Raw genomic sequence first — 15,090 nt, 5'->3', positions numbered from 1 at the left:
GTGGCAGGCAGTCTGTGGGTCAGGTGTATTTATTCATACTGACATGCAATAATACCTACAGACATCAAAGTGGACCACAGCTGTAGGAAACAATGATATTTTTGGGACACTCTTGAATCTCTTGTGGTTCACTACAAAGAAGTTCATTTACTACAAGTCAGAGGAACCATGTTAACATTTTTAGGATCTTCTGAATCCTATCAGCTGCTCAACTTCTCCCACCTCAGGCTGGAGGGGAGGCAGCAGAGACAGGAACACTGCAGTGGTCTAATCGGGGTTCTGTGGAGATTGTGGTGAAGACAAAAGGTGCTAAAGTGCCTACTTCCGCCTTTTGCTTTTGCCTTTTTCCTGGCTAATAGGAAAGCCTTGGGACAAAAGAAGTTATGAGATTAACTTCTTTGCCTAGGAAAGCTGTACGTGAATTCTGAGGTGTTCCATAGATCAGTTTATCATGTTATACATGGTATTTCTCAAGAAACTGAAATTTGCCTTTCTAATTGATACAGCAAAATTTAGGTAGTAAAGAAAAAAAAGTTACATGTTACTTTGAAGCACTTAACCCTATTAAAAAGTGTAAAATGAAACCACACACAGATTATGACCTATCCAGTCTCTCCAAAATATGCCTTTCCCCTACCTTAGTATGATTGCCTTATTCATATGGAGCTACAAACTATTTAAAAATAATGACAGTATACTGATAAACTATACCATTTCCAAAAGATGTTCTTGTCTCTTTTTTTCTTGATCCAGTAAATCATTTTTGTAAAATCTTTTCTGAAACTTGAAAATAAAATCAATAAAAATAAAAAATCACTACATGAAAATGGAAACGAAGAGTAGTTGGTAAGTATTAAAGTTAGTAAGTACTTACAGCATCTACAGAGATCTCCATTCTGTCCAGTTCTAACACTGTCTACAAAGAGAATTAAACATTATTTATTATTACTCAATGGCATGCCACACTTTGAAGTAAAAAATTGTCTTTTCTTCCTAAATATTTAAAGCCTACGCTTTTTTTTTTTTTTTTTTTTTTTTTTTTTTTTACAAATACAGCTTAAAAGTGTCAAGAGAGTATTCTCAGAGCCCTGCTGAGACTCACAATGAACAGATTCACAGAATATCTATACAGAAATCAAAGTACACTCAAGGAAGCCCCCAGAGCAAGAATAGCTATAGCACAGGCTTAGGAACCAGGACTGAGAAAAGTAACTCAGGAATCTGTGTATAACTCAGAGGGTTTCACACAGATGTTCACCCAGTCTCTCTCCTGCTGACTGGCCCTGTAAGGAAGCCACCTACTTAAGCTATTTCACTTCATGGTTTCTAAATTTGAGACTAAACATGGGCATTCCTTAAAGTTGTACTTTTTTTGAATATTCACATTAAAAACACATTTGTAAAATTTTAAAATCGTGCAAATGCTTTGTCTGTATATTGTAAAATATACAGATATCTCTGTCTCACAGACCTGATGAGTTTTACTAGAATCAACATTCAATCTTTCTCTAGTCATTTGCTATTTTTTCATAAATGGTCATTGAGCCAAAATCCTGAATTTGAATCACTACAAAATAACTGCAATATAAGTAACCAAGGAAACATCAACACTCCTAAATTTCACAGAACGTACTATACTACATCTTTTAACTGTTCAAAATAACATAATAGACAATGGAATTTTTAATCTCCTGTTCTTACAGTAAAAAAATCAACAGAAAGCATAACTTTAGTCATCTTAACTTTCAGTGATAAACACAAGATTAAATGCTGCTTAAAAAGAAAAATGCTTACTCTTTTCACAATAGTCAGGACATCTTTGTCTTTCTCTTGACACAGAAGTTTCCTTATACATAATTCCAACTGTTGAAGTAAATGCTTATCAGTGGGAATCTTCAGAGTAGATTTGACTTTTGGCAACAAACAGCATAGCTTCATTCTACAAAAAAAACCCACAATCAATTGAAATAATCACTTTTTGATGCAGATGTTTTTATATATATTATTAATTCTCAGCGTATTGCATGCTAGCATTTGACACAAAATAATTAAGTTAGGCAGTCTTGTTTTTAAGAAGTGATTGTTGCTTATGTATCCAAACATAGTGTTTTCCAAAAGTCTCTACAGACCATGAATACAGTCCATAAACATATCTGGTTTGTCTGGGGCTTTTTTTAATTTAGAAAATTAGGGTGACCTCTGGATTTTCCAAGTTATTTGCACACCTGACTTTATTAGTTATCTAAACAGCCTAGAAATCTGATCCATTTGGTACAAAGGAGCCCAAGTCTCACCAAAAATCATATTACTGCAATTCCATACAACTGCAAGGATGAAAATGTATCAGAGAGACTAAAAAGAGGAAAAGAAAGCCCTTCTCTATCTTCCTCTTTATGTCTGGAGGATGCCCCTGCTTGTGCTGTTCAGGAGGGTCAAGTGCCAGGTCCTGCATTGGGGTCACTCACAACCACCCCACACAGCACTGCAGGCTGGGGGCAGAGTGGCTGGAAAGCTGCCTGGTGGAAAAGGACCTGGGGGTGCCATTTGACAGCAGCTGAACATGAGCCAGGTGTGCCCAGGTGGCCAAGAAGGCCAGTGGCATCCTGGCCTGTGTCAGCAATAGTGCAGCCAGCAGGACCAGGGCAGGGGTTGTCCCCTGTACTCAGCACTGGTGAGGTCACAACTCTGAATCCTGTGTTCACTTCTGGGCTCCTCATGACAAGAAAGACACTGAGGGGCTGGAGCATGTCCAGAGAAGGGCAACAGAGCTGGGGAAGGGTCAGGAGCAGAAATCTGATGAGGAGTGGCTGAGGGAGCTGGGGATGTTTAGCCTGGAGATGAGGAGGCTTGGGGAAGACCTTATCGAACTCTACAGCCTGAAAGGATGTATTGTTGGGTTGGTCTTTTCCCCCAAATAACAAGAAATAGGACAAGAGGAAATGGTCTCAAGTTGCTCCAGGGGGAAACAGACTGGATATTAGGAACAAGTTCTTTAACAAAATGTTTGTGAAGCACTGGAACAGGCTGCCCAGGGCAGTGGTGGAGTCACCATCAATGGAGGTATTTAAGAGTCATGTAGATGTGGTGCTCAGGGACATGGTTTAGCAGTTGACGTAGCAGTCTTAGGTTAATGGTTGGACTTGATGATCTTAAATGTCTTTTCAAACCTAAACAATTTTCTGGTTCATTCCCTTGATTCTGAGATACTGGTTTTTAACTGTTTATACAAAAATGTGTTCATTGCTTTTTCTTTCATTAACACCAAAACATTCTGCAGATTAAATTAAAAATATTTCATGCAACTGAGGAAATAAAAATTCCTTCATGTGAGCAGACATGTAATAGCATGCAATCATGGCTAGTTTTAATCTATAGAAATAGAGTAAAAAAACCACCAAGAACAATATATGGTGATATTCTCTCAGAATCAAGTGGCTTTGGACCAGAGACAATCCTTTGCTAGACATGGTAACTCTGATTATAAACATCCAAAACAAATTTCTCATATGAATTAATTTTACCTTTTTTATACCTTCAAAATATTTTAATCACAGATTAGTCACAATTTCCCATATACCAAGAGTTACACCACATTGTAGAAATCCAGAATAGTATCTTCCTAATTCTGTTTTAAAATCATCAGCTAACAATGTCTAGCCTGTAAACTTCACTCCACTGGAGACAGTGCATTTCTTTTGTACAAAAACAATCCAGAAAAAAATTAAGACGAAAAGAATTTTAATGTCAGTTAAGGGATTGCAAGTTAGTTCAAGTTTCCATTAAATTGTAATATTGTATCAATAGAGCTTTTAATTAAAATATTTGTTAAGAGGAATAAGCTATTTCAGATTATACACAAATTTAGTTTATTGTTTTAATATAATCCTCTTAATTTAAGGACATGATACATGAATGTTAGTCATCATACAAAATGATTTAATTTTTAGGATCCTGCTGAGTTGAAATGTGGTAGTTATACTAAACACAGTGTCTCTTTAAACAGTTTTACTTAGTAATAAACTGTATGTAGCAAAGATTACTGAGTGCATACATGTATGTGCAAATTAAGCTTACATAAATCTCTGTGCAGCATTAATATTAGATGTTCAGATATGTTTGTGATGACCACATGAATGATGCATATCAGAAACAATATTAAAAGCATAAAATCACACAAAATATGTGACAAAAAAAAGGTCTACTTTCTTAATGGTAATAACTGCCTGGTCCCTATCTGCTTAGAAAACAAATTAAAAACAGTTATTACAAAAATAACAGGAAAAACACTGTATAAAAATGAGTAATAGACCAAATCTCCCAATACTATTTTATTGTTTTTCAAATTTCCTTAACAATGAAGTATATACCCTTTTTCCATAATGTAAAACCTGTTCTAAGTTGTTTAGAATTGAAAGAATTGCTTTAGTGTTTTACTTTACACATAGTGACAATGAAATGGATGGGAATTAATGGAGATTGAAATTGTGTTCTCTCTCTATACCCATGAAACAGAATATTACTTTCTTCTCATCTATTGCTGGCTCTCCTCTGACTTATTGCTCCCTTCACACCCAAACCTCGGTGCTTTTGATCAGCCTCTCAAACACTCAAAACAGCCCTGCTTCTGGAATTTTCTAGCACCATTCCCACACCTCCCTGCATCTTTAACACTGGTGATTCTGAAGGCTCTTCATGTTTTTACTCACATCCCACTACTTAAACAAAGCATGAAACTTCTAACAGTATTTCTTAGTATATTATTTAAAGCTTTCTTTTCCTGTCCACTGCTACATAGTCTTCATACCTCACATTTGCCACTGGGTCATGTGTAAGTTCAAGCACAGGTAAAAAGAAGTATTTACAGAAGAATGATTTTGAAAACAGTTCCATAATGAATTCACAAGTATCTAAAAACCGAAGTCTATTCCAGTAACTTTTTCCTTGGCCCAGTTCTGAAAAAAAAATAAAAATTGCAGATATTATCTGTCAAGTTTAAAATGTCAGAAAACATTTCACAAGTTGACCTTTGACTTAAAGATGATAATCACAGTCATCAAAAGACAATTTCTCAGCCTATCTCAAATCTTTCTTTTTACTTAAAAACTAATTCTGTCAGTGACTACTTCAAAAAGTAAAAGAGCAAATGAACTAGCTACTGTGTTAAACAAAGTGCTGTATGCCTCAAACCATGTCACAGGAGTATCAAAATTACTGTGTAAACATTAAGGAATGTTAATGGGAACTGTTAAAACTTCTAAGTTATCTTTAAAACACATAGCATACACCAAAACATCAACTTTAGGTGACTGATTAATAAATTAATTTCTGAGATTTATTCAGCACTTCTTTTGCTGAAGCCCCCAGAGACCTTTACTTCTACAGAGGAACTCTGCTTTTTGTATTGCTGCAACCACAGCTTAGTAATTTTGGCTAAAAAAAGTAGGGTTGGAGGGGTCTTGGTATATTATGAGTTTCTGCATTGCCTCTTCCCCAGGCCCTTTATATAAGCTCCAGATATATTCCTCACACATGCACAGCACAGTTCACTGGTGATCATATGAGCAACTGAATGTCTTCCAAGCATAGTCCCTCCAATGATGGAAGGAAATTACACTGAATAAATGTGACTGTAAGAAGATCTTTAATGTCTCAGTAATCAAGGAAAGACCATCTCACGTTCGATGAGTTTCTGAATAACCTCATGTCTCTGCTCTTGCTTGCGATTGTAGCGCAAATAAACGCAGAGAGTCCGAGCAGCTGCCTTCTGGACTGGCAGGACATTCTTGAAAGAAATTAAAGGAACACAATTAAACACATCTGCAAGCACATGACTAAAAACACATATAGAATTAGAAAAAAAGATAGCTAAAAAAGTAGCCTAACTTTACAAATTTTGAAATAATTGTCATAATTTAAGGGAGAATTAGGAAGTTTGGCCAATTCATGAGACACCTGCTGCTTTATTCCTTCCGCCCAACTTGTAGATTCAACTACTTAATAAGCACCTTAAAATATTTCATGTTTGCAAGGCACCCTTTGTATTGCAGATGTTAAAAATAAAACTTACAGCATCTTCTTACAAGTTTTATTCTTCAGTTAACACAGTAAAACTTCAGACTTACAGCTCTACGTGACAATTTGTTTTAGAAATGCAGTGTTCTTTCATAAAAAAGAAACACAATGTAATGTATGGAATCAGGAAAAAGAAGGCATATTTCAGAGGAAAAAGTTTTGATTTAACTAGAAATAAACTGATGATGAGCACAAGGAAAGGAAGAAGTCTTGGGCAGGAGGAAAACTGTCATTGCTAATTTTGCTCCTTAAATGGGAGCAAGTTTTCAGCAAAAATTCTTTCAGAAAAATGCCACAGCTTGATATACCATATGAAAGGGATAGTACTTTAAGATTAATATAACACAGGAAGTACTACACATAGCAAATATCCAGTGGTTTAACTTGCATTAGCATATAAAAACAAACAAGAAAGCAACAGCTGGGCTCACATTTGTCAAAATGATTGTCAACATTCTGTGAAGAAAACGGTAATAGATCTGATCACTTGATATGATATGAGGGAGACAAGCATATTTCTGTAGTAACTTCTCATGCGTTCTCCATTTTAAAGAAGTCGCCGCTCTTTGTTCTGCTGTTGTTAATGCAGGAATCAAGTCAGGAATAGAGAGTAACTAGAAACAGAAAGATAAACAATAATTTTACATTTCAAGCTGTGTGTCTTGTCACTATGCTTAAAACGCAAATCACAACAATATAAGAAGGGAAGACTAATCCAAAAGCTATTTCAGTACCTAACTAAATACACTTTCATCTCCAATCACTTCTCCTGACAAAGGAAAACTAAACAGTGTTCTCTTTGTAACACCCTTTTACAGATATTAAGACCATTATGCCACCTCTCCTCAGCATTCTCTTTCTCAAACCAAATTAATCCCATTTCTCTTTTATCCTCTTAAACTTTGCAGTTATTGTTCTCAATCCACTAATTAGTTTTAGCAGGAATTAATTTTAGTAGGAATTATATACCTTTTCTCAGTAAAAGGCAAAGTATTTATAGCCAAGCTAAATTCCCTTTAGCATTAAGAAAAATGAAATAGACTGCCACACCTGACATTGCATTTGCTATGTTATATATATTTACAGCTGTAACCATCTGACAAATTTGAATGTTTAAAGTGCACTGTCAACTTCTGTCTGTAAAAGAAATTTCTTCAGTTCTTATACTGCTGCAATATCTCCATTTATCCATACATTTAGGAAGTATGCTCAAAAACAGCCTTTCTGTTCCATCTTAGAGATGAGAAGTCATGGAATAAATCATCATCCAGAGCCACATACAATTAAATTAGAAAAGGTGGGAGCTGAGTACAGATCTCTTAATTCAGTATCTTTACTTCAGGAAATAGATTTCCTTCTAGCAGATGCCTGAAAATGGCACCCATGAGCAATTGATACATCAATATGAAAAAGATTTAAAAATGTTATTAGCTATCATTCCCTTAACATGAAACCAAGGGGTTTTTTTCACTTAACTGTGGTTAATTAGAAAAAGAACATGTATAAACTGTTAATTTTCATACTAACTCTAATCTTTCCAAATTTTTTTAGTTTTAGAGTTTATAAAGTCAATCATCAAAAAACAAACCAAACAGAAACTTCATATATGTCCAAGGCAGAAACTAATCATGAAAGCCTTTTCCTACAAAATTTGTCTGAAATTTCTTACTCCCTTCATTTAGAAAGAAAATTTAAAAAACCCAATGAGAATACCCACCTTGCTTTCTGATCCATTGTTTTCTCCTCCATTAGTCATTAGTTCAAGGATTTCAGGAAGGTGACCTACTAGGGCATCTAACACCTATTTAAAGAAAAGCTGCATGAAAAGGTCTGTAAATGAACTCAACTCCATTTTTAACTCACACCAACATATCCCTGCTGACACCTTGCAATACTGCTCTCTCATGTGGAAAAAAAATGGAGATTAGTTGCATTGATTAGTTGCACTGATGACTGGTATTTTAATGCAGTAAGTAATATAAGCATTACAGGTCTCAGGTTTTATGTGATCAGACAAGTATTCTAACTGGAGTAGACCAAATTACTACTGGAGTAACCAGTATCAGAGGAAATGATGATTTTTTTTTTCTCCAATATAAATGTGTCTCTTTTTTTTCCTTCCAAAAGGTCTCACTATGTTAACTGCAATATAATTGATTCATGTTCTATGCAAGATACCTTGGATCAAAACTCTTTCTGTAAATCTTGATCTTCGAACCATATACAACTTTATCTCCTCTTCAACTGGACAATAAAAATAAAGCAGAAGACCTTGAATTCTATCTACTATTATTTTAATATAGTACCAAACCCAAAGCATTTTAGAGTTTGTAAGGTAATAAACAATAGAGCAATTACAACTATTTATAATAATTATTTTTAAAAGCTAATAAATTTAGTGTGGGTTTACTAAATTCAAACACCTTCCTATTTTCCTCCTTTTTATTCACAGAAGGCTGGCATCTTTATGCAGAGTCTGTGCAATAGAAGTAAAAGTTGTTAATCATTTCAAATTGTTACTCTACTGTGTCAGTGAAGAGTTATTAAACATGAGGATAATCTGCCTCAATGTAACAAGCAAAAAAGTTCCAACAAAAGTGTATTACCTCCAGTGACTCATCCTGTAATAGCGTAACCAGTTCTTTATGTATTGTGTACACATCAGAATTTAAAAGCTTAGCAACCTAAAAAATGACAGTAAGATAGCAAGGTGAAACATTCTTTAGTTCTATGGCACAACACCACTCACTTACTTTACAGCAAGAGACACAGAAAAAGTGTTTAATATCAGCTTCTTAAAATTGTGTACTTTTCCACTGATCACATTAAAAATATGCTTATATAAAGAACATGAGACAAGAAACAGCTCTATTATCTAACTGTGAAACATGCTTTTAGAATTAACTCTATTTCACATTTCCCAAAAATGTTTTCAGCTGCACTGCAAGGCTAGAAATTTCCTTGTGGAATATTCAAATGTCGTAAATTAGGAGAGTTAAGAGTCAGCCTGCTTTATAATTTATAGAAGATAAAATGCGAAATTTTCTTAGCCTGTGCTGGATTTTTCCTCAACCTTCCACCTGAAGTTTTCACTCCTTACTTCTTTTGGATTTTGACCATGACTTATGTGATTCATAAGTCTCATTTAAATTTTTAAAGAACACCAGCAGTTCATCTCCATGCTATTAAAAAGGTTTTATAGTAAGCATAACAGAAACTTGAGGAATGAGATTTTTTTTGCCACAAGAAATATTTAGATGATGTTTTTAATGTTTTTTAAGCCAAGTGAAAGTAAGAGTTTACTCCCAATCAAGATGAAGCTTTAAGGAAATGGCTACAAGGACTTGTATTTTTTGGAAAGTAATCCAGCTAGCGGGGAATGCCATAAATTACTCGTTTTTTCTGTCACATGGTTGCCTAGTTAAGCTGTTAAAATTAAATCAACGAGAACTAAATGTACATTTAGACCAAGGTATAATTTTACAGGTTTTTATAAATGAGATAAAATACTTTCCTTATATTCAAGCAGCACCTTAATTGTGTCATACAGCTAAAACAAAATATTATCTAGAATTAGATATTAATTTTACATTTTCAACAATTATCTTGGACTATCATTCATTAAAACAAGGCATTAATAGGTAATGACAACTGGAAATCCACACATTTTTCTTCCAGTGGTGAAAATGGAGCCATTTCCCCCTCTACTACTCATTTAAATGCTTTTAGAAAACTGCTTAATTTATCAATTTCCCCAGCAAAAAAATGGAATTAAAGCTGAGCTCAAAGACTGATACACAAACAAAGATTCTCACTGAGAGAATATGAAAACATTGAAGATTTCCTTATATTGGTTTCTATATTCAGCAGTGAATTTTAATTTCTGGAATTCACTCCATATAGTTAATATTACCTATGCACTTGTATATTTCTTAAATTTTATGAAAATAACAGAGTAGAATTTATATAAGCTGAATGGAAATACAAGACTACATATGCTGTTACATCGGCATAAATTTCTAAGTAGTTTCATATAAAATTGACAATTTCATTTAGATTTGTTCCAAAATATTCCTCACATACCCTAGGAAACTGCAATTCTAAAGATTTTCAGGCACAAAAGAGGGAAGTTCCTTTCTCCCATTTGTCTGGTTTTTAACACTATTGAAAAACTTCAAGTATTATAGATAGTACATTTGTTTATGTTCATATGTTATGTACATATGTTTATGTTGTTGTGTTGTACTAGATCATCAGAAATTTCTTCTCGCTTTTGCTCCTTGCAGTCTAACCTGGCAGTAATCTCTTGTAGCCAAATGTCACACAACTTAAATAAAATAATGTGTGCATATGGGCTATATACAGAGTTTAGAAGGAACTGAACACCCTTGATGAATTAAACAATTTCAATACATTTTCTCAAGTCTCTTTATTTTGGTTGAACAGTTACAAATGTAAGCTTAAAGATAAAAACAAAATAAAATAAACCCATGTGAGCAGTAACAAAGAACCATTGTAGACTTACTTCAAAGAAGCTTATGGCCATGGTATATCTGACAGGAACTTCAGGGTCATGACAAAGGCAGAAGAATATAGAATAAAGTTCTAAATGGAAATTCTTTGGATCCACAAAAACAATCATGGCCTGTGGAAGGATAAAGTCCTTTTTTAACTACACAGCTAAAGGATGACACTAGAAGAGATTATCAGATGAATTTCAGAGATAACAGGTTGCTATTTTAAGGAGGAAGTGTGGAGATTTGCTGGCCTTGTTAAAACATAGGCACCAGACAAAATCCAGAGTTGAGAACTAAACCAAATTTATTTATCTTCCAGACGTACTGCAGGCTGTTTTTCTGAAGAAAAGCACTAAAACCATGATATATAAAACTTTGTATTTACAAATATTGTTTATGTCTCTGTACTCTAGTAAAAACTGCAAATGGATACTTCAAAAACAAAGAACATTTTAGCAAGCAGCAAAGCAAGAATCTGAATTTCAATATGATTGTGTTTGTACATACCTTGGTTTTGCTCAAATAAACCAACAGATGTCTACCTCCATACAGTGTGCTTGCCTTTAAAAGGCAGAAGAAAAATCAGTTTATCTATTGGCTCTTGGTGAAAATATGTTTTCACTGAATACAAATGCAGAATGTCAAAATAAAAAGTAGATTTACAGAAATACGACTGGTATTTAAAGACCTCACATAAAATTGAAAAGACTTTCTGTACTCAGGCAGCAACATGACTAAAACATCAACCTGAGCATCCAGTTTCAATCTCCAGCTCCCTAGAAGGATGTGACACACAGTGAAAGTGGAAGTGTAGATTCAAGTGGTTTGAAACTGGGGACCCTGTTTCACAGACCTTTTCCCAAATCTTTTGTGCTAAGCATTGGGAGGAAATGTGTAGGAAAGAATAAGATCAGTAAACTCTTAGAACACCATTTCCTCAGTTAAAATTCGCCAATAATTTTCTGAGGCTCTGCAAAGAGTAGTATGTTGTCCTAACTCTTTTGAACAATCTCACTAACTGAAACTTTGCAGGAAAGAGCTAAAATCTAGCTAACAATGAACAATTTGGGAATAACTCCTCTATCACTTGTACAGTCCTATTTGGTGAACCATATGCAAACCACAAATTAATATTAAACCTTAAATTATTATTACTTACTGGAAAATTGTAAGCACAGTTCTTCCTCACTGAAATATACTTCTTTTCCTGTTCCAGAGTTTGCAGATGTAGTTGATTATCATTATGCCCATTTTCCTGCTGTAAACCCAGTGTGGAAAGCTTCTTATAAAATTCCAAAAACCGCAAGTGCTGTTCAGGAGTAAAAATGCCTCAAAAAAAGAAAAAAAAAAAAAAAAGACCAAACAAAACAACAAACTTTCCTCATTACAAATGCTATTAATAATGTACCCCAAAAAATCTTATCAAATATCTTGATTTTATCCCTCCTCTCCCTCTCACCCCCCTTGAATATAGCAGAGTATAACCAGGACACACAAGTACTCAGAACAAACTCGAATGCAACTAGCAAGATGAATTCAAAAACTACAAGTACATTAGTAATAAGAGAATAATCAAGGAAAGGCTCAATTTTCTATTCCAGAGAGAGAGGAAAGCTATCAGTGATTGGTATCAGAAGGCTGAAATGCCTAATTATTTTATTTTCTTTTTCAAATTCCACTAGTATCATCATCAGGCTGAGTACAATTACTAACTGACAAATATTCAAACTTTAAGTAAATAAGCAGCAGGTCAGTGGATCTTAAACAAGAGGTTTTAAAAATGTGCAGTCAGATGTGTTTCATTCCAGTATTCAAAACATTTAGTACTAATTAAGTACTAGTTGCTGAAATCTTAAGTAAGTCAAAGAATAGAAAAGGGCTGAAGTAGTTTTGATATTTAATAGCTGGAGAGGGAAAGGACAAGCCATATAATTAGGTAAGCCAGGTGACTTCACGTTTGAAAAAATTGAAACAAAAAAGGAAATAAAAAATTTGCTATTAAATAGCAACATACACACACATATGCCCACATATACCCCCCAAAAATAGCAGTAGCCAACATGGCAAAAGGAAAACTCATCAAATTGTCAAACTAATTCAATTTCCTTCTAGTATGGGATAACAGGACATGTGAAACAAAAGAGGCAGTAAAGGTCATGACTTTCACAACAAGGGAACAGGAATGATAAATTTAAAACTATAAAGGTGCTCCAAAACTGCTTGGAAAAACAACTAAGAGAAAACTACCCATGTACTACTGACAAGATAGGCCACTGTATAAATTAAGTTCTATCCTAGTTGTGGTACTATTCAGTATTTCCATTGATTTTTCTGGATGCTAGACAAGAGACTTGGCTTATTCAGTATTCTGAAAGCACCAACCGAGGACAGAGACAGCTTATTCAGAAGAGAGAGTTTAAAATGATCTTTGGTAACTGGACATATGGTCTTAAAAGTTTCGACTACTATTCCATTAGAAGAGCAGTAAGGTACCATGCTTGGCTTGATCTGCATCACCTGTGCAAGGCCAGGAAATAGAACTAACAAACTAGCTGCTAGATTTTTAAAAAAGGCAACTTTTCATACTGAGAAAATGTGAAGAGCAATATCTGAAAGACACATGAAGTAACCCTTGCACTTCATTCAACTGTACTAGGGCATAACACTTCAAGAAAAATATTAATTTGTCAGATGGAGTGCAGAAGTCAAGGTCAGGAATTAGTCATTCAACCTAGAGCAAAGAAGACTGGAAAACATGATAAAAACAGGATGGACTATCCTAGCTCTCTCTTTCTGAAAATAACATTTTGACACTGTGGAACAGTCATTTCAAATAATCTGTAGTGAAGCAATGGTCACTTTGATAGTCTCTAACATAATCTTGAAGGTTCATTTTAAACAGCTGTAGGAAAGATCAAAGGGTTTAAGATTCTAGGAGGAAATTATAATGTAAAGCCATGATTCTGTGCTGTTCCTCCACAGGTAATATATGGTGGGCAGAATTATCAAGGAAAGTTGCGAAAAGTGAAAAATTCAAGCATGAATTATGGGTCTAAAAGTTATGAGTACAGATGTGGCCTCAGCTGCAGCTGGGGAATCTGCCTGGCATTAGATCTCCTTTCTCCCCTGAAGATCCTTATGGGCCACACTCTGCACTCTGCCTTAAAAAGGACATCAGCACAGAAATGAAAAAAGTTAACATCATAATGTTTTCAAAGGCTTCTAGTTTCAACAATTCAATCATCCAAATCACAAGCTCCAGAATACCCAAAGGAATCAAACCAATAATGATAAAACACCATGTTTCCATCTTTGACGGCAATAAACAACACATAGATGGTAATCCTAAGAGGAAATATCCTAAATCTAACTAACTACCATTTCATTTGATACATTCAAATCTGGATATTTTCCAAGGGGTTCAAATTCTCCAATCTTCCCACATTCTTAAGATTTTTAAAAAGAAATTAAATCGTACCATATAATCCATTACAAAGTTTCCCTAAATGGAAAGATAAAGAAACTAGGATAGATTCATCTGCTTTGAAGGATTTTTCACAGAATGATTTCACTAATGGGAGAACAGTTTGACTCCGATCATCTGAAAAACAGAAGAAATTTTAGAGTTAGCCATTTGTCAACTTTTCAGAAAGAGCACAGAGACTGAACTTCTGTAATAAATTGAGAAAAAATTCATTTAACATTCTCAGGATTACTTCTGGCAGGCACTTACTAAAGGTACAGCACCAGAGGTAGAGAGAATGATCCTAAATTTAGTACCTTTCCTGCCATGTTCATTTGTTTGCTGGTTGTTAGTGAAAAGGCATCCTCCAGTAAAGGATGAGGCAGAGAATAAACAACAGTCACTACCTTCTCCATTCACAAAGAATATAGAGAGAGAAAGAACACTGAAGTGATCCTAAAACAAGATTTCCTCCAATAGTAGGAATACAGAGAGATCAAGACTGAACAAGATTACGACAGTAAATAGAAAAATCAGGATATGCTGCAAGTTAATTTTTTAAATCTACTGAGAAGTGCTTCAAAATGTTCTGGTATACAATAAATTCACAGAGAAACAAAGTAGTTAAGGACACAGGGAAAAAAAAAATTAGAAACTAAGGCCAAATCCAAATACTCTGCATCCTTAGAAAAGAAAGGAGCAAATGTCTGAGGAAATTTATATCTTTGGACTTATTTTAAATAAAATCATTGTACTAAAATGTTTGAGTTTTAAAGGGATCATGATTTTTTAATGGTACATCAACAGCAAAATTCAGCAAATAATTGTGGCTGAACAAAATTAAGTTGGCCTGAAGAAATATTTTGATAGTGTGAAAGAAAAACTCTAGAATGTAATTTTAGGTCATCTACCTTCAGAAGTGTTAATTTTCTAGTTCAGCCATGAAAGCAAAACCCACGCAATTCCAGTTTCTAGAAACATTCCTTAAAAACCTGTAAATAACCCCTGATTGCTTTCTCTAAGCCTCTTACAGTAACT

The 15,090-nt window shown here is 34.5% G+C and overlaps 1 protein-coding gene across 2 annotated transcripts in view; it reads right to left on the bottom strand.

Annotated features, from left to right (window-relative positions):
* The window catches only part of PPP4R4 (protein phosphatase 4 regulatory subunit 4), a 60,136-nt gene that overhangs the window by 8,436 nt on the left and 36,610 nt on the right, over positions 1-15,090 (bottom strand). The window contains exons 9-19 of one of the 2 annotated variants that reach the window (XM_066321816.1): positions 14,068-14,190; positions 11,749-11,918; positions 10,598-10,717; positions 8,679-8,756; positions 7,790-7,873; positions 6,504-6,686; positions 5,677-5,782; positions 4,805-4,952; positions 1,795-1,939; positions 875-916; positions 712-783 (exon numbers count right to left, since the gene is read on the bottom strand). In XM_066321816.1, coding sequence (XP_066177913.1) covers positions 712-783; positions 875-916; positions 1,795-1,939; positions 4,805-4,952; positions 5,677-5,782; positions 6,504-6,686; positions 7,790-7,873; positions 8,679-8,756; positions 10,598-10,717; positions 11,749-11,918; positions 14,068-14,190 — 1,271 coding nt within the window. The remainder of the gene's footprint in view (positions 1-711; positions 784-874; positions 917-1,794; positions 1,940-4,804; positions 4,953-5,676; positions 5,783-6,503; positions 6,687-7,789; positions 7,874-8,678; positions 8,757-10,597; positions 10,718-11,748; positions 11,919-14,067; positions 14,191-15,090) is intronic. The other variant, XM_066321814.1, reaches the window with a different exon arrangement.

This window comes from Sylvia atricapilla, chromosome 6 (assembly GCF_009819655.1).
Source record: "Sylvia atricapilla isolate bSylAtr1 chromosome 6, bSylAtr1.pri, whole genome shotgun sequence".
Lineage (NCBI taxonomy): Eukaryota > Metazoa > Chordata > Aves > Passeriformes > Sylviidae > Sylvia > Sylvia atricapilla.
This window is presented reverse-complemented; position numbering and strand designations above follow the sequence as displayed.